Here is a 20,419-nt window from a genome sequence, read left to right as displayed (position 1 = left end):
ATAAAAAAAAACTCGTGGCTATAAATAATTTGTACAAATTTTGTAAAATGAGATAAAATTTTCAGATTTTGAGAGAAATACATTTTTTACAATTAGTATTCTTGGATTAATATGACCCAAGGATAGGGAAAACCAAAAACAGCGTATTATTATATTTTGGAAAACCTCTTTGTCCATTGTCGCCTGAAATACAATCAATTCTAGGGTACACCACCTCTACCTTTGATCTACGTAATAATTTTTGGGGTCCAAGAAGAACAGATTTTTGAGTAAGAGTACCCACAATAGTAAAAAATTAGTAATATTAGTTAGGGAACAAGGCTTGGTTTAGTTATTAATAGCATTTATTTGTTTGATGTTCACGGTTTAGTACCTACAGTTGGGTAGGAAATTATTTTATTATGTCAGGTAGAGAGAGATGGATTCATAAAATTTGTGAGGCTCGAACATGCCGCAACGTTTGAAAAAACAATGGGAAATTAATTTACATGATTTTTCAATATTGCTTTATATAGTTATGGTGTAATGATAAAATTACAATATAAATGTATGAAGATTAATTAGTTACACTATTTATGTAGTATGAGAATCATTGTCAAAACTGACAACTGACAACATTTTTATAAAAAACTCATACTCGCTCAAAGCTTGTATCTCAAATTCTGCTCGTATGTCAAGGCAACAAAATGTTTTTGGCGGCTCGTATCTCAAAACACTCCTATATCGAGTCACTCACAAGTCGAGGTACCACTGTAGGTTCAAATCTTGGTTTCATTCACATGGTTTACTATTTACCCCTTACAGGTAATTACTAATGTATTTAAAGATCGAGTTAGGGTCCTAAAGTAATTTCTTCGTTTTGGGGAAGTAAAGCTAAAATATACTACATAGTATCATCGCCCCCAAAGAAGGTGACCATGAAACCCCTTTTCGTCACAATATCCAATCTATTATTTATATATAAAAATATTTCTTATAGTTCTTTTACAACTTACTTGCAATAATACAGACGTCCCTCGATGGTCGCATGTACCGTCCAGCCCGGCTTGAGAGCCTCCTGCAGGGCAGGAAGATCAGCCGGAACATCCTCCGACTTGCTGGACGTAGGCGTCGCGCTGCTGGCCTGAGCCGCCGAGTTTTGCCTCAGCAGCATACCCGTCGGCTACTTCCTAAAAAAATACAAAATTATAATAAAATCGAGTTAGTAGTACTAAACGACTCTATAGTAACTAAATAACAATAAATGGCAGATGATGCACTTGAAAATCATAATTAATAATTAGCTGATAACGAGGACTACTGACAAGTTAGAGAAATTGACCTAAGGTAATTTTGTGGAATATCAAGTATCATAAGCAAATAATTAATAAAAAAATAACTAAACAAATACACGTTTATTCCAACCACCATCTACGAATCTAAATCGTAGGTTAAGGTATTAATGTTGAATTCAAAAATTTCTTCATCAAGGCTTAGTCAATAACTTTTGGCTCAGTCAATAAGTCACCTTCTCTTTTCAATAATTTTTGGCTGAAGGTAAATTTGAGTTGATTTGGTAATATTTTCATGGACTTTTTTTTTACTTTATATATAATACATAACAAAGAATTATATAAAAACACTAGATGACCCGACAGACCTTGTCCTGTACCCATGTCCACAATTCGAAAGTTCCAATTTTTTTTATTATCCTATCCTATACTTTTCAATATCCTATTTGATGTTCTTTAAAAGATACTGTACATGCAGTTTTGGACTTACTAAATTTATTTTCTAAACTAAATTATTTAATTCAATCTGCCAGACATATACTGTTAACTGTATCTTATATTATTTTAATTTCTGGCACATCTCAGCAGCTTTTCGGCAATAATAATGTAGGCATTACATTTTTCTTGTATATTATATTCTAATATTATCTAGACTCATAATTTCAGCTAAATTTAATTTTCAAATGAATTGAAATTTCTAGCAGATGACAGTTCAAATGTTTTCAATGTCAAACAATGATAAATGTTTTTTTTGTAATTTTTACCATTTATTTTTAGAATATTACTATAGTTTTATCGTTTATCAAATTTCAAAAATTTCCTTTAATAAACTCTGAAAAGAATTATCAGAATCCAAAACCAGTACAGAAGAATTTTATATATAGGATTATATTAATTTATAATCTGTGCAAAAATATCAGAATCTTGTATAAATTAAGAGTTAATATATTTTACATCAACATCTAAAATTCTAGCAAACTGTAAGTCTAAATAAGCATGAAAAACAAATCTCCACACATACATTTCGAGTAAGTAAACACCTAAAACGCTTTTGGGAAGTTTGTTCTGACACCGCTAGCCAAATATTATGTGGTGTCGACCAGACGGTTGACGAAACGTTATTTTATACAATCCTCAGATATATTAGAATATAAGTGGATTATATTTTTCTTAGGATTATCCAATGTATATAAAGATGCGCCATTTATTTAAAAAAAAAATCTAAATATATAACTTTATAAAAATCGTGAAAACTGGAATAAGACACTAAATTTTAACTTCTCGTAGGGTAAGTTATAGTAATTGCAACAAAATCGAAACTAAAATTTTTTACATATTTTTACGTTTCAAAGGTTTCTGAACATTTTGGCATACCTTATCAAAAATAGATGTATATATATATATATATATATATATATATATATACTAGCAAACCGGGCGAACTCCGTTTCACCACCAGATGGTTTCATTTTATGTAACATTTCGTTTGGTGATTAAAAGATTAAGAGATTAAGATTGCCTGCTGTTGAAATTGAATGAAAATCTACACAATACACGTGATTGATTTGATGGTTTCCAATTGAAATGTTAAGAAACGAATAACTTTTTTTTTTACTTTTTTGCACAAATTCACAGTGAACACAATGCCAGTTTGTCACATGAAATTAACTGAGCAGAAAACAACGAGTAGCTGTCAAACAAATGAGTAACAGTCAAACAAAAAATATTAGTTTGTAGTACAAGCTAAGTATCGGAGATGATGCTATATGTGAAAAAAGAAAAAGGGTTTTCCGCTTTTCTGTTGAAATCTTTCTTCAATTTTCTTTCCTATAAACCTCACGGAGTCCGAAACCCTTCCAAAAAATGCAAAATCGTCGAAATCGGTTCGTGCGTTCTGGACTCATATCGTCAGAAAGGAAACCCCGACTTATTTTTATATAATAGATATGTGTGTGTGTGTGTGTGAGCGTGTGAGTGTATATATGTGCGGATACAATGTTTCGTCGACTATTTCGAGAACATGGATTAACCGATTTCAATGATTCAAAAAATATTCCATTCTTATTGATAAGGAGACGTGCTGATAGGCATGTCTAGCCGTTTCGAAGAAACGGGGCAAAAAAAAAATGCGTAATTCAGTTTAAGAGAACAAAGCGTCCGTTTGCAATAATTCAAATAACATTTTACTTGCATTGACAAAATGAAGAACTGATTAAAAAGAACTGTTAATTCATGTGACTGATTTTAAAAAAAAAAACGTATATTTTTTAATCGATCCATTCACTTATTACCGTTTTCTTTTTCACTTCGCTTGAATATGTTTTTCTAACAATTAAAATTATACAAAGCTTTCACTTTCAAGCAAATGGTTGATAAATGGCGTAAACTGAGCAAGTACATTAAATTCTATTAGAATGCAAATTTGCAAAGTTTTAAAATAAAACCGAACTTATAATTCCGTATTTATAACAGTTTCATTACTTAATTCCCTCCTCTGTTTGAGTCCACTTAAGGGCCTTGTTTCAGCATTTGCTATTATCGCAGATTAGTTATTTCTCTTTCAATTTCACTTCACAAAGCGAAATGCGAGTTTGTTTCTTTTAAATTCGAAAGCATCGTCGCAAACTTCGGGAATATCATTTTGAATGAATTTATAAAAAGAATTAAACGTTATATATATATATATATATATATATATATATATATATATATATCAGGAAGAGACAGATAGGATTGAAAGGGCAGGAAAGAAGAAGAATGCAGATGATTGATTGCATACGCAGGGAAAGAAAATACAGGGAAACTGAAAGCCTAAAGTGTTAGAAAAAACGTGGTAATAAAATTGTTATTGAAATAATAAACAAGGGACAGAAAGGGAATCATTGATTCTGCGGTGCTCCAAACCATGGACTTGCCCTCGGGCAGACAAACATTTATTACTATATCAAGAAAAGATTTTTTGTATTTTTTTTTATTTGTTTAATAATGGGTTTTTATTGATCATTAATTTTAGTCTGAAGAATAGTTCAAAAAGAAAATACATAAATAAACCAATTTTTTTTATTAATTAATAAAAACCAATCAAAATTACATAAAAAACTAAAATTAAAAAAAAAAACATTTGTATTTGAATTACTGTATTTATATACTTTAACGTAAGTGTTGAAATTGATTAAGATCAATTAAGAGCACAGTTGATGATTAAAAATCATTTAACCTTTTCTTACCCGAAAGAAAAAAACTAAAATGAATGACATATAATAAATTTTTTACATGATTAAAATCAATTAGTGGTTAACATCAATTAGTGCTCCTCAATTGGTAAATTTTCAATTCTCTGTTACTACATAATTAGAGTCAAATTAACTAAAAACATACAAAATATGTATGTTTGTATGTTTGGATAAGATTTTTCGCCCACGATTTCAAAAGCACGAATCAACCGATTTGAATGATTCAAAAAGCATTTGATTCCTATTGATGGGAAGACAGTACGAAAAATCCTATCCAAATATACCAAAACTTATGCCAAAATCGTGCTATATTTGGATAGGATTTTTGGTCCACAATTTCAAGAGTACGAGTCAACCACACATGGACCAAAATTTAAAAAAAAAATCTATTTTTTTATCCACCACTATATTTACAAGTGTCCAGTTAAGGAAATTTGATGATTTACAATTGTCCGTTATAGGGATATTGTATATCATAATGACAAGTTGGAAAAACAACTCAATGGTTGTAATAAATAACATTAACAATATTTTAATAATAATAATATGAACTTAAATATTTTTTTTATAAATAATAACTAATAAATATATCCTTATAAATAATAACTAAGTTACTTCAATCTTCATCAGGAAATCTAAATGGATTTTGTTTCCAAATTTCCAAAATTCTTACAAAAATCTAATTTTATCCATTAGAAATTTTTACAGCTTTTAATAAAAATTGTGAATTACAATGCAGAAATTTCCAGTAATTTGCCTTTACGTTGATTTTTTAAAATGTCAATATGAACTAGGAAATAACATTTTGTTCTTCTCAGAAAGCCTAATGATGGAACGTAACTAGTTCCAAAACGTTGTACATAAATAACACATTCAAATATATAATACACCTCGCATATACGGCTTTATACGAGAAAAGAAGATGAAAAGCGAATAAGTGAAATGGACAAAGATATAGCGTTCCATGTAATATACCAGTCAATTCCTCCTTGTTGAAGAATGACTCGGTTTTACATTCCTGATACCACGCCATCGCTCGCTCCTCTGTTTTTATCACATCCACTCGGAGCTAAATGTTTTTCTTACATGATGCTGTACATCATCGGACGGAGCAGAAGCATTCACGGTAGACTAATCACGGGCAAGATATGTGAATGAATGATTGAAAGAATAATCTTATACTCTGTACCTATGTGCAAACAACGAGGGACTAATCAGGAGCCTCTGAACGATACGAAAAGCTAGCAAGTCGAAAGGGTAGGAACGCGATCTATAAGGATTAAGGTGAGGCGAGATGCGGTCCCGAAAGCCGAGAGACATTAGCGCCGCTTTGATATCGAAATATCTCGAGTGTCATTACTCGCAGTGTTATTACTGAGGCGAATAATGGGGACGTGCATTGTTCCGGCATTATGTCATCAGACACAAACAATGATACGATTTTTCAACACACATGTGAGATATATGTGGATACTTTATATGGGAGGGCAATTCATCAGTATTACTGAAATTGTAATAATAAGTTCATCACATACAGATCGGACAACCTGTTGGGTTGCCATCTATAAAGCCAACACAATAACAGAAGTTAGTACACCAGCTCATATAGCTTGTTAAGTACTGATTGTTGTTTTAAAAAAAAGTGATAAGTTTAAGGGGGTTTTCTAATCTAGAATTTAACTAGAGGTGCATAGCATCGTGCCTAAAGGCAAATTACTGGAAATTCCCGTATCGAAAAATTAAAATTTTTGAAAAAGATTCAATTTTCGTTTAGAACCCTAAAAAAATTGATTTTTGTGATTTTTTAAATTTTTGAAAATAAATAACCTTTTTGAAAAGTTTGATTTTTTTTCATACTTTGAAATATTTTGGAAATTTTGAACTATTTTTTAAAGCAATCGCGATACGTTAGCTGCGTAGAAACAAAATATCGACTATTATATATTGTGAGACAAATAGTGACATATAGAGATAAATATTGTAGAAAGTGTAATTAGAGACAATAAACGAGTAATTAGAATTGAGGTGTGTTAATAAGGACGAAATAAGTTAACACAGTTTTCTTTATAAATTTGTCTCCATTATAAACTATAATCAATCAATATTCAATAATCGAGAATATTTAATAAAGATTGTAATTTTTTTCAGACAGTCGATATTTGTGAAACAAAAATTTCAAATTTTAATAATATATTCATATTATTTTTTCCAGATTATTTGGAGGGCTGATCGCATGAGTATGGTCAATTATTTGAGACCGCCCATTTCATCACCTTCTAAAATTAAAACTTTATAAATTTTTGTCTTTTTGTTATATTATAAAAACATTAATTAATATCTTGTAAAAAATATATAGTGATAGTATAGTTTTCATTGCCTTTGAAAAAATCGCATAAAATTCATTCTTAATTCCAGAATGTGATTTGATCATTAAAGTAGGATTCGTTTAAATTTAAATTTCTTTTTATAATAAGTTTATTAAAACCAAAATTTATAAAATAAATAGAATTATACAAATATATATATATATATATATATATATATATATATATATATATATATATGATCTATACAGATATATTTGTGCAAACTGCATTTCAAATTATTACTATTGTGCAGTACAAATAAAACATAGTATATGATTGTTTTGAATGTAAATTGAAGCTAAATAATATGCTTTCTGTTTTTTATACAGTCATGCACATCTAAATTTATAAAATGAAGTATGTTTTCATTCCGAAATATTTATAATTTTATAGTTAGGGTTTCATCATCAAATTTACGGATATAAATATCCATAAATATAAATACAAAGTGCAAATTGTTTTAAAATTTTGAACACACAAAATTATATTTTGTACACCATTGTTAATATGTACGAATTGATTATTTGTATCAAGACAAATCAAGAGTATATTGTACCCATGTGTAACATTTTACATAATCATCGTTATTAAAGTATGTTTATTTAAGATCAGTTCCAGAAATTATAAGATTTAATTTGGTTGAAATTTGCAGGTTCGGGGCCAGCAAATGATTCCGCTTCTATATAAATTTAATAAACATTAACAACTCTGCGTAGTGGTTATAAAAGTAACAATTCCGTCTCGAAATGATACCCCTTTCTGAGACACGATTGTCTTACTTAAGGGCTGTCAATAAATTACATAGGCATCGCAATAGACTGCGCAAGAAGAGCTTGGAACTCGCGCAAGAAGCGTGACCCGACGAATCTAATAATACGGCCGAGAGCAGTTTCTCTTATTATTATTATTATTCGAGTCATGACAAGTAAGTGACGACATCATCTCGCATTGTCATACACGACTAGTTACAGGAAAGTATGACACAGAACCCCCTAAGGCGAACTCCTGGAACTTCTCTTATTATGAACAAATATTAGATATAAATGAGAAATAAAGCGATTGAAATTTACAAGTCAACTGAAAATGGCACGCTAATGAAAGAAAAAGTTTGCAAGGAGAAATTAGTCCATTTAAAAAAAAATAATTTTCTGTCTTGTAAGATTCGCAAATTTCTTAGAGTTCTTAGTAGTGCACATTTTAAAAGCGATTAGTTAAAGATTTAAAAATAATATCTAATCCATACATAAGAAAATAATCTAATAATTCGTATTTTTTATTTTGATTTTGTTTTGAAGATTTCATAAAAAATTCTCAAAATTTTAATTTTTTTTAACCCTTGCATTTATTTCCATCTTTAAAAATTTTGATAATTATCAATGAATTATAATTAATAAGACCAAAATTAAACGAGTTTGTTTCACGAAACAAATCACTCAAAATGTTCACTCGCAAGGAGAACCTCAGGTTTATTCTTTTTGGATTTTGATGAAACTTCGCATGGTGATAGAGTTAATAGTCAAATCGAACATCTTAAAATAACAGATCTATGATAAGATAAGTAGTTTAATTTTAAAAACTATATTTATGATAGCATTAAAAATAATATTTCATAATATTTTTTTAACTCTTTTATTTAGCGATCAGAAATACATAAAGATTCCTATGAGCTAAATTGAAATTAAATATTTGAAAACAATAACGTAATTAAAGTCATACTTCAGTTATATGACATGGTCGGTTTGTCATTGTAATTAGCATTTAGGACTTAAACCTTCATTAGAGAAATGAAGTAATTGCTGATTAATACATTCTATAATATTCGTTCACACAGTGGATTATGCTAAACAATGCCTAAAAAAATATTGTTTTCCCAATTTCACTCATCATGTAATTGTGTTTGAGGAACTTCATGTAATTAAAATTAACGTACATTCATTGACTGCTTGTATTTTTGTTTTACTTTTTCGCTGGCGATACAATCTCATTCTTTAAGCAGCTGTAATATCTGTCTTGCCTATAAAAATATTTTCCATTTTAATAACTTCAAAGATTTATACAAACTACGAATAATACATAAATTAATTCAATAAACTTACGTTTCTTACACGGTACAAATGTTTCATTTGTTTTATTATTTTCATTATAATTATTTACGTGGGACAGAGTAAAATATTCTTCTGATTCAGGCATGTTTTATTAAATCAAGATTTGTACTACGATGTAACCTTAAAATCTAACGACATTCCGATATAATGGTCCTAAGTGAAGCATACAACGTACGTCGGTACACATACAACGAAATATCTGTATTCACTCGACACGACGACTAATCACAATCGACCCGTATAGAAACGATTTCATCGAGAGCGAACAACGAACAGTTCGGGCGTAACACAACTTCCGTTGTATTTTCACGGATTTACTCCCTAGTCGCGGCTAAAGAAGTTTTACTTCAAAACCTAATGAAATGTATGTTCTATAAAAAATTATAATAAATTAAATATAATATATATATATATATATATATATATATATATACAATTTTATATTATTTAATAAAGTACAAGCTAATAATCAAGCACTTCGTTCTTAACGCCAACCATGAAATTGTTTCATTTAATGCTAGGAACTATATACAATTTATTACAAGTTAAGTGCTCAACAGCTATCAGAAAAGGACAAATAGGGTTATAATTAAATTATTCCGAACCAATTAATTTTTATTACAGAAAATTCTAATTGCAATATTGCTCCATAAAGCAAAATTAAAAATCCTGCAACTTTATTTCCCTGATTCAGGTCAATACCCAAATGGACTATAAATCGCGAGCGAGCGAGCAGGCTTCAATAATTTAATACAGAGCGAGTTCAACCTTAACCCGTATACGACCTGTGTCATACTAAAAGGGTTTTATAACATCCTCGCATCACGTTATGTTACCGATATTAAAGTCAAATTTTAATTCAAACATAAATTTCAACGGAAACTATGGATGAAATGGATTTACCCAAGAAGGAATGTGTTTCCCGTTGATATTGCAATATTGGATTTATTTATTTATGTGAAACTAATTATTTTCAAAGTTGTACGATTGAAAAAACGATTGCGACTACGGACATTACCAGGAGGAATAAGAGTGAAACGTAATTGTATTTGAATTCAGATATAATAAAGATCCTTCTATAATTTTTCGTTTAAATAAATATTGTTCGAATTGTAGCACAGTCGGGTTAGAAAAGTCTATATTGTGTTTTAAATATTAATGTGGTCCACAAGCATAGTTTTAAATTGTCTGGGATTTTTTGAATTATTTTTGTGTTGGTGTAAACGCTGAATTTCATAGAAGAAACAAGCCAGAACTTAATTGAACGTTTACAAAACACAAAACGAAATAATTCAAGAAATCCCAGACAATTTAAAAGTATGCTTAAGACACAATAAAGACTTTTCTAACCCGACTGTACTACAATTCGAACAGAATTTATTTAAACGAAGAATTATAGAAGGATCTTTTTAACTATTTTTAACAATAAGACAATAAATAAACGGAATGAACTAAAAATGGTCATTAATTAATGGTAATAAAACCAACGTTTAGAAAAAGACAATGAGTCAAAGATATAATTGCAAAAGCTCCAACACACTTGTAATTTTTCCTGTCATATGCAATATATTTTTTCACCGGTTTAAATCAGCATTTACAAAAATATTGTGCATAGCAGATTTACTCCGAGCACAATAAAAACATGTCTAAAGCTTTATATAGTACTTTTCCGAACATATTTTGTGAATTGAAAATAACACGACGTATTACGCTACTTTTCGCTGTATGTCGAGTACATTTCCTCGTACAAAACACATAATATATCGATGCGGTAGTTACGGACGTCCAAAGTTATTTTTCATCCTCTTTGAGCCGAAGCACACATTTCGCAATCATTTTCGCGTCAAAATGTTACGGTTGAAATTCGAACGCAAAATGAGGAATATCTTGTTTGCCGAGCTGAAACCGCTTTAATTTGCTACATCGCTGCTGTCTCATTAAAACTGACTGTGTACTTTATTATCTACAAATGTTATGAAGTTCATAAAACAAAGCTACTAGTGATAATAGAATACGTATGCAAATTACAATCAAAGAACACTAACATCAAGTTTCTCACCTGATGATAAACTAAATACAGCCACAACTGAATAGTGAGTCAACTAATTTTATTCATTGAACTTTTAATTTACGATTCAGTTATTAAATTTACTTCATACTTTTGCCAGCAAAATATTGAATAATGAACTAAAATTTGATTCGTCCCGTAATAAATATTTGTCCAATTTATAAGAGAAGTTAGAGCGCTGGAAATGTAATATATAATTTGATGCAAAGTTTGAAACTGCGCACTTTTGGAATTCTTATTAAATAATAGGCGTCGGGATTTATGCTCAAGTTCTGCTTCAATTTGCATAACAGCTGACAGTTAACAAGATTTCATTATTATTCTCTACACGCCCACGATGCATTATAATAATTAATAAAATTCTTCTCGACATGTCGAGCAACTTCGTTTCTTTCGCGAATCATGGTTATTTTCTTGGTTGGCACATCAAGATGATGCTTGGACTTTGCGGAGATATCATTTATTTTCATTTGTAGCATTTTCAGCATTTCTCTATTGTCTTCATTACGAACTGTTGAATTTTTTATACAGTGGCTCAAGAGCATTAATTTATTTTGAGAAATGAAAAAGATATTGAGGTGCAAAAAAGGGGTGCACTATGGAACTTTTACTATTAGCACATCTTATACAAAAGATAAGCGAACCAGGAAGATACCAAATGGCGTTGAAATAGGTAGAGGAGTGCGGCAAGGATGCGGCTGGATGTTACTGATTGTATTCAACATGCACTACTCAATGAGGCACTTGAAAACACTGGAGATTTTTCAAATTGAAAAATAAAAATAATGAAGTAAGTTTATAATGTGGTGATATCAAAAAACCAAACCGCGCTACAAAATATGATGAGCAAAATAGAAGTGGGTAGAAGATATGGAATGGAAATCACCATCGACAAGTTAAAAGTGATGAAAATCTCAAAGGCATCTTTCTTGTCCCTGAGGAAATCAAGAATTGGAAAACGTAGATCATTTCAAATACCTGAAAATCATCCTGACCAGAGACGGATACTACACGAGAGAAATCAGGACAAGGATCCCAAGCTCCAAGAAAGCATTCACCAGGAAGAAAACGCTACTGAGGAGCAAGCTGAGTCTCGACGTGCGGGTGAGATTAATAAAGTGCTATATGTCTGGAGCATAGCTCTGTATAGATCAGAGACATGGACTCTAAGAAAAGGCGACAAGAACTACGTAGAGGGTTTTGAAATGTGGTGCTGGAGGCGAATGGAGAAGATAAAGTGAACAGACAAGATAACATATGAAAAAGTCCTGAGAAAAGTCGGAAATGAAAGGACTGTACTAGGTAACCATCCGTCCCGGATTGGTCAGGACAGTCCCGATTTTCCGTCTTGCGTTCCGGCTTTTTCTAAAAGCAATCTTTGTCCCGGTTTTAGGTGTTTTGTCCCGGATTTTTTAAAATGTTTGATTCGCCAATATTAAATAATAATTTTTTAAATATATTTCAACTAGAAAATTTAAACCAAAAAAATGTGCATATAAGTTTTTAGCTCACCAACACGCTCTCACACACATTCTGATCCGTCCTGGATTTCATGAAAAAAATATGGTCATCACCTTAACTGAAAGAAAAGGAAATTGGATCGGATCCGTTCTGCAAAAAGAGTACCTACTACACGACGTAGTCGAAAGTAAGACAGAAGGACTAAAAAGAATAGGAAGAAGAATGCAGATGATTGACGTAAGTACGCGAGAAGAGAAAATACATGGAACTTAAAGTCGAAGCGCAGGATCAGGAAGCATGGAAGCAGAAGTTTTGAAAGAAAAAAATACATAAAAACAAAATGTCTAAAAGAGGAGAAGAAAATAGTGTTAATGGGAATGACAGACCACGAAGAGTAAGGGAATCATTTATTTGTGGTGGTTCTCACACCATGGACCTGCCTTCGGGCAGACTAACATTTATTAGTATTATTTACAGTGGACAAACTTTATCTGCAATATTTTTAACGACAAGTACACGAAACGGTTTTCGTAAAAGATTATCAGTTCTCTATATTTTTTTAAATAGCAACAATGTTTATAGCTGAATTCCTTATTATCATGTATTGAATTTGTGACATATTGGGCACAGTAATTTTCATAATATAACCCATAGAAAGTAAAAGATAAGAAGGGAAAAAATGTAAATAATATATTCAACGCGATATACGAGATAATAAAAGAACAGCAATAGCATTAGAGAAAATAAGGAACACGGCAAGAGTGGTAATAAAAAGCGCTCTGTGGAAAAATGGAAATGATGAATGAGATATAAGATAAAAAAGTTAATAATGAACGCACTGCTGAATACAAACACGTCGAAATAAAAGCAGTGATAATAATAGAAGACAAAACGTATCAGCCGAGTGGCGATAAAGTTTCTGCCGTGCCGTCTGCAGAGTTTAAAGAACCCAAGCGTCGTACTTGGCGGGGACGATTTAGGCTGGTATCAGACCAAAAAACATGATAAAATTTTACTGGCATACCCTTGGCTTTATCTTCTAGTTTGACACCCGTAAAGTGTTACATGTTGGCCACCGTTGAAAGCGAAAGCATCCGAAGACATATTAGAAAATTGCTGGTCAATTTCACAACAGCATTGTCAAATTTTTATAAGCACGAAGTTTCTACTAGAGTTTATACAAAAACCGACTTTCAGGAAACCGGTTTTCAAATTTTAATTTTACTAAAAAACCGGTTTTAACCGAAGCGCATGATCGCATTTTCACGTTTTTAAATTATTTATTCATGATTGTTCTACAATTAATTATTATTTTTACCCATTTATCATTAATTATTATTTTTTGCCCTGGATGCATCAGCACGAATGCTCCTCTGTGCGCAAGGTAATTAATTTCGTAGTACATTTATTATGATGATGCACACGGATTTAAATATTTTAAATGGCTAAATAATCTGCTTAATCTCAGTATGTACGACCATGAAATGGCATTCTCTCAACGAGATCCGTTTGATACGGAAGATCCATTTTTTGTTTGGTCGTAATTTATTTCACTCTTTTCCTTGTTTTCATTTGCACAAAGCAACAGTTTGTTATAATCATCGGTCCGTGTTAATCCGCCGTTAAGCCGTACTTGTATTCGCATGATATTTTTCCGTGACTAATTAATATTCTAATTAATTTTAACATCTGAATAAGAGATGCCGACGGTTGTGTAAATTGTACGGATGATATAAAAATTTTACTTTCGTTGGTACTTTCACTCGGCGCTAATTGAATTATGAACAACAGATTAGACGCCGAAACAGGTTTGCTGAGATATTTGCTTCGCGGACTTTTTAATACACCTGAAGATCGCGTTGGCTTTATGGGATTATTTTTATTTTCCGGTGTACAAGATGGAAAATAATTTCATTTCTCTGTTCTAATTCATCGAGATATTTCTGAATTTATAATCGAATATTTTCTTAATGTAACCTATAAGATTTCATTTGGGCATATAAACACCTTTTTAGCCATCGCTGTGTTAAAAAAATGAAATATCTTTACGAATAACCCGCTAGTTTAATGTATCAAGGTCTAAATCAATACGTTGAACCTATAATACTAGCTACAATGTTGCTGGAAGCTAATTAAAATATTGCTTAATCAGTAAAATTTATTACTTGACGGTTATACTGCTTCGTAATCTGCTATAGTTTATATTCATAGCAACTGGCTCTGATTTCCGCATCACATTTCATTCCCATCTTATGAACGCTTTTAATAAATATTAAATTAATAAAATATATTAAATATTAAATTCTGATGGTATTTTCATATATAATATCTAAATAATAAATTAATATAAAATCTGTTGCAAATATTTGAAAGCTTAAGGTTCGATCAGAGTTAGCGTTAATTATTTCTTCGGTATTAGTACGCGTCAATAAGCAAAATAAATGCAAAGAATCGAAGGAATGATAATGTAATGTCGTAAATAGCCTTGCATACCTTGATTATAAATACATACATAACAGTAAAATTGTACATAACACTTATGTTTATTATAAGACATATTATAAGAGATTATAAATTGAACTACGACGTTTATATATGCTTACATAAAAAGTCAATAAATAAAACTTGATCAAGAGGAGTTAGAATAAAGGAACTAATCTCTTGATTAAAGCTAGATGACTAAAGATATATGAACTGCATTGCAAAGTTAAAATTAGTTATTTGGGGTTTGTAAAAGAGTTTTAGAATTTTAGCTGAAATTAAAATTAAAATCCGAATTATTTTTAATATTCAAGAAAAAATGAATTTAAAAAACAATTTTTTGCCTTCCCAAACTAATCGTTCCTTCACAAACAAAATGTTTCTTGAATCGATCAAATCAGAAGCTTTGTTTCCTCAAAAACTGACGTTTTTTACACTTTTAGCTCCTAATCTCTGAAACGGCTCGACCTATCATTACCAAAAAACTAATCACCACGTCTGATCGTTACAAATTGAATGTTTTTTGAATCACTGAATTTGGATGCTCTGGTTTCTCAAAAACTCATTTTCCATTTTCTGCACTCTTTTGCCTAATATCTCCGAAATGGCTGGACCGACTTTTACCAAAAACTATTCAGAACGTCTTCTTTTCAATAGGAATCGATTGGTATTTGAATATTTCAAATTGGTTGATCTGTGCTCCCAAAAACGTGGTCAAAAAATTGTATGTACATACACAAATGCACATACATCCTTTTTTATAAGGTATGCCAAAGTTTCCAGAAACCTTTGAAACGTAAAGATATATAAACATTTTCGTGTACGATTTTTTTGCGATTACTATAACTTACCCTACGGGAAGTTAAAAATTAAAAAAACAGTAAGGTGTTGTGATAAATATTCTCCTTAAATACGTGGACTTTTAGAAAGCAACTTAACCCATCTCTAGTCATAATTTTTAATTTTATGCAGCAATGTCAGTGAAGGGATATCATAACTCTAAAATAATGTAGATCAATACCAGTGCTTAAAAAGATTTGTAATGTGTATGAAGTTCAAATTGATTACACTTCGTTCTTGTGATTTTCGAGTATGTGTCTATAAGTCCTAGTGGGTCGTTAGCGTTAAGACAACACCCTGGCAGATATGGATGACCACGCTCGCCATCTGCTTGCGAGCTGATATGTGATTGCCCCCAATCCTCACATGAGATATCATATTCGAGCAGGCTACCTATAAAATTTGGCACAACACAAACAAAGACAACAAACAAACAAACAAACAGACAGACAAACAATGAAAGTAAAGACTAATATAAGGGCAGAAAACGCTGATGAACGCGAAGCCTAGACCGAGCCGCAAAAGAGCGCTAAAGCGCTGGAGCGGTGGAGCTGTTCAAACAACGGACTCGCTTTCGTTTAATGAAATAACAGTGTGATTTTACGCGCGAGTCATTGCTATCATTCGAAATTTGAATAAGCCGTGTAATCGACTATGAAATTCCACAATTTCAATGTACTATCCGGCGATCGTGTTTTATTGAATCGGGTGCTTCTTGAATGCTTAGCGAATTTTACTGTTATTACGGTTTTGTGAACGATTTGTAATCGATGGGAAGCTGTTATTCGGCATTCAATAATTTACCTAAAAATTGCATTATATTTAATATTTTAGTACATTTGAATACTAGTGAATTTTTTTTTCCATAATGAAACATTAGCAAATTTTGTGTAGTACTTATTGTTGGAATATCAAAATCGTATGCCAACCCAGTCCGGGTATAATATACTGGTAAAGATGTACACAAAATTTATTTTTAAACAATTCAAACTTAAGAACCTTATGAGTTGTATTAATACTATGTAGCTTATTGATAATAGAGTATAGTTGTCATATGTATATTTTTATTAGAATTTTTTTAATAGTGACGATATATTTTCAACTTAATGCACCAATGCAAGGAAGGGGCTATTCACTTGGAAACATTTATATTTTCAACTAAAATTAGAAATCACCAATGCTTGATATCAGATTGTCCAAAAAACGGATTTGAAGCTGGAACATCGTAGTGACAAAGCGTAGGCGTTTGTTACAGATTATTACAAAATGAGCTATAACAATGCAAATTCGATAAAGTTACGTGTAATTCCAAAATTGATTGTAATAAATAGGATTGTCAACGTTTAAATGTAAGTAATTAGAAGCTATATTACCATATTTTTGACTACGTTTGTTACATTCGCCAAGTTTTAGACCTACCCAAAAATATTCATTATAAAAATTTTATTCAAATAACTTTGATTGATACTAAAATATATTTACAGGGTGTCCCATAAGTCTAGCCGAAACGGGGTGATAGTATTGACCTTAACTGTCCTGAAAATTAGATAAAAAACGTATTTCACGTTTGCATATTATGAGCTTTTAAGTACAACCTAGAGCTTTGGTAAAATGTTGATCATTTTTCTGTTATTATGACAAATTTTCATTAATTTTATTCATTTAAATTTTGGAACCGTAATCGTGAATAACATTTCATAGAACCACCTTCAAAAATAATAACACAATTGTCCAGTGTTCAAAAATCAAGATTTTTTGTTGATAAATTTAATTTTTTTTAAATCGGTCTACTTGGAGAGACCCTTCTTTAAAAAAATTGTACTGAAGTGTGTTGGCAAGTTTCATCATACGTTGGCGCATTTAGTCAGGATTGTAAAATGATAAAATACTTGACAGTTTAGTAAAAAAGAAAAACTTAAAAATGACATGTTTTTGCTAGTAAATCAATAAAAATGAACCACAATAACCGAAAAATGGTCATAATTTCATCAAAGGTGTAGGTTGTACTTAAAAGCTCATAATTTATAAACACCGTGAGATAATTTTTTTTTCTTCTAAATTTTTGTAGGAAAATTAAGGTCAATTTTATCACCCCGTTACGGCTTGATATTTAGTTCTGGTGCTCCCTGTACGTATATATAAATTTATCTTCTATCAAAACCAAAATTCCAATATCTACATAACACGGCGCCTCCGCACTGATTCCACGCGTAGCAAAATCGTAGCGAAATACGATTTGCATAGTGCGCGTTTTGAAAAATTTCATTTACGCCTTTGACAAAAACAAATATCTTAGAGAATTTTATTTTTTAAGCTCATACGATACGTGCCCTGATACAGAAAGCTTACTTGCCACCGAGATTTGTGTCAAGTATCAGATATCGCATATGCGCGGAAATAGAATCACGAGATAGCTGTCCAATTCAATATATTGAAAATGATAGAAACATAGATACACGGATCAGAGAAACTTACTAGAAAATTGCTATTTTCCCAGAGAATCAAGCAAGCGAGAGTTGAAAGTATTCTGCAATATATTTCAATCAAATTTTGTTATATACAAATCTCAATATTTTATAGATTTCATGATACACTATTTATAGTGTCTAGAACGATGGCGAGATATTGACGGAAAACTGGATTCAAATCGTTTTACTGCCTTTTTGACAAAATCATAAAAAACCAGTGAGACATGGCACCGTGCTTTAGGGAAAATATCTAGAACTTCCTGCACCGTAATTTAAATTTTTTAAAAACTTTAAGAAAAGTTGAAAAAATCGACATTTTCGAAAAATAAGACATTTCTGGAATTTTTAAAATTCCTTGAATTTTTATTCTTATTCAACACATTTGGTTGAACTATATGAAGGAACTTTAAACTTTATAAACCTTGGTACGGTCCCCATCGAAATAAAACAATATACCTATTATTACAATTTCTATAAAATATCTGATAATTTGATGCGCATATGTCCAATGGTCCTTTTTGACCACCGAATGGAATTGTTTTTAACTGTTCTGAATCTTCGAAACCACTGAACAAAACCTTTTCCCAAAAATTCAATCAATTTTTCATAACATTAATATAAGGAAATGTTTTTTGAATCACTTAAATCGGTTGATCCGAGCTTTCCAAATCGTGAACGAAAAAATGCATCCGCACATCCACACGCACAGATACAATACATCTATTTTTATATGATATGCCAATGTTCAAAAAACTTTGAAACGCACAGATACGTATTTTATATAAAAAAATTAATTTGCGATTTTTTTGTGATTACTATACGAGATATATTACTATACGAGAAGTTATCTAGATTCAGTTTTTCCTAAAATAATAATAATCAAAATAAAATATTAAACCAAAAAATACAGTGATGCATCGAAAGGCAATTCTCACTTGATATAATATTTATATCTATATTTTCAAGTGAAAACTGATATCATTACTACTAGATCACAAATTCGTGGAACTTTGTGATTACAAGACCAAAGCTCTTACCAATGAGCAAAATTTCTTACTCTTACTAGCTTAAATCGTTCTGGATCTACTGTGTGGGCTTATGTAATAAGATAAATAGTAAGTAAATAAATAAATATGAAATATATAAAATAAATATTTACAAAACACAAATTTTCAGCTACGATTCCACTTCGAGCAGCCTGTTGTCAAGCAGCAGTAATAACGATTTTCTCATAGAAATACGGATAGCAATATATTTCTAAGTGAAAATAGCCCTCATCTGGAATTGCTGCACAAATGAAAATGTTCGCTATACTATATAAATTGTAAATTGTATAATTTATCATACAGATATGAGGCAACTGTTTGGGTTGGATAACAGATAATAGGACTATTAAGTTCTGATAGCTGGTCAAAAAAAAGAAAAAAAAACAGTGACTTCAAGACTCAATACCCTTCATAAGTAGCTCAATTTTCACCCACATCCTCCGATTAATTTAAACAAAACAAACAAAAATCCATCAGTTCTCATTTAGACATGATTTAACAAGTCTATGGACAGTGCTATTTATTTTTTAAAAATTCACCTATTTCATTAATTGTAAGTTTTTTGTATATTTAATTCAATGTTCAAACATACAGAATCTATCATTTCTCGATTAGACACGATTCGAAAAGTCCGTGAAAATCTAACTGTGCGATCGACTTTTTCGTATCGGAATCGGAATCCGGCATGTCAACGCGGATCGCGTTCGACACGGCCCCGGAGCCCGGAGCCCGGAGCCCGGAGCCGAACGTACCGATTCGTACGAGTCGCCCCAGTACCAGTACCATTACCAGTACCAGTAACCGTACCAGTAGTAGTGATTCGGGGACGTGCAAATGCAATAATCGAAGTCAATTACTCCGCCATCAAGCTCGAGGAAGTCATTCGACGAGTTCCCTAAAACGTTCCGCTCTTCTCACCCTCATATTTCCAGATCTGAGTATGTTGCCAGTTTTCCAATAGATGAAATAAACTTATTATTGGAATAACTCGGTACGTACAACTCCGAATTGAACGATGGTTAATAAATAACTAGTGGTGCACGGCATTGTGCATTAAGGTAAATTGCTGGAACTTTCTGA

The 20,419-nt window shown here is 31.2% G+C and overlaps 1 protein-coding gene across 1 annotated transcript in view; it reads right to left on the bottom strand.

The window, feature by feature from the left end:
* LOC113376406 (FERM and PDZ domain-containing protein 4) overlaps positions 1 to 20,419 on the bottom strand; it is a 537,953-nt gene that overhangs the window by 230,847 nt on the left and 286,687 nt on the right. Inside the window, exon 3 of the mRNA XM_026616309.1 lies at positions 996 to 1,169. Within this exon, the coding sequence (XP_026472094.1) occupies positions 996 to 1,153 (158 nt within the window). The 5' untranslated portion in view covers positions 1,154 to 1,169. The remainder of the gene's footprint in view (positions 1 to 995; positions 1,170 to 20,419) is intronic.

The sequence above is a fragment of the Ctenocephalides felis genome, unplaced genomic scaffold (assembly GCF_003426905.1).
Source record: "Ctenocephalides felis isolate EL2017-DRISC unplaced genomic scaffold, ASM342690v1 CF-g0.4_SCAFFOLD_01886, whole genome shotgun sequence".
Taxonomy (NCBI): domain Eukaryota; kingdom Metazoa; phylum Arthropoda; class Insecta; order Siphonaptera; family Pulicidae; genus Ctenocephalides; species Ctenocephalides felis.
This window is presented reverse-complemented; position numbering and strand designations above follow the sequence as displayed.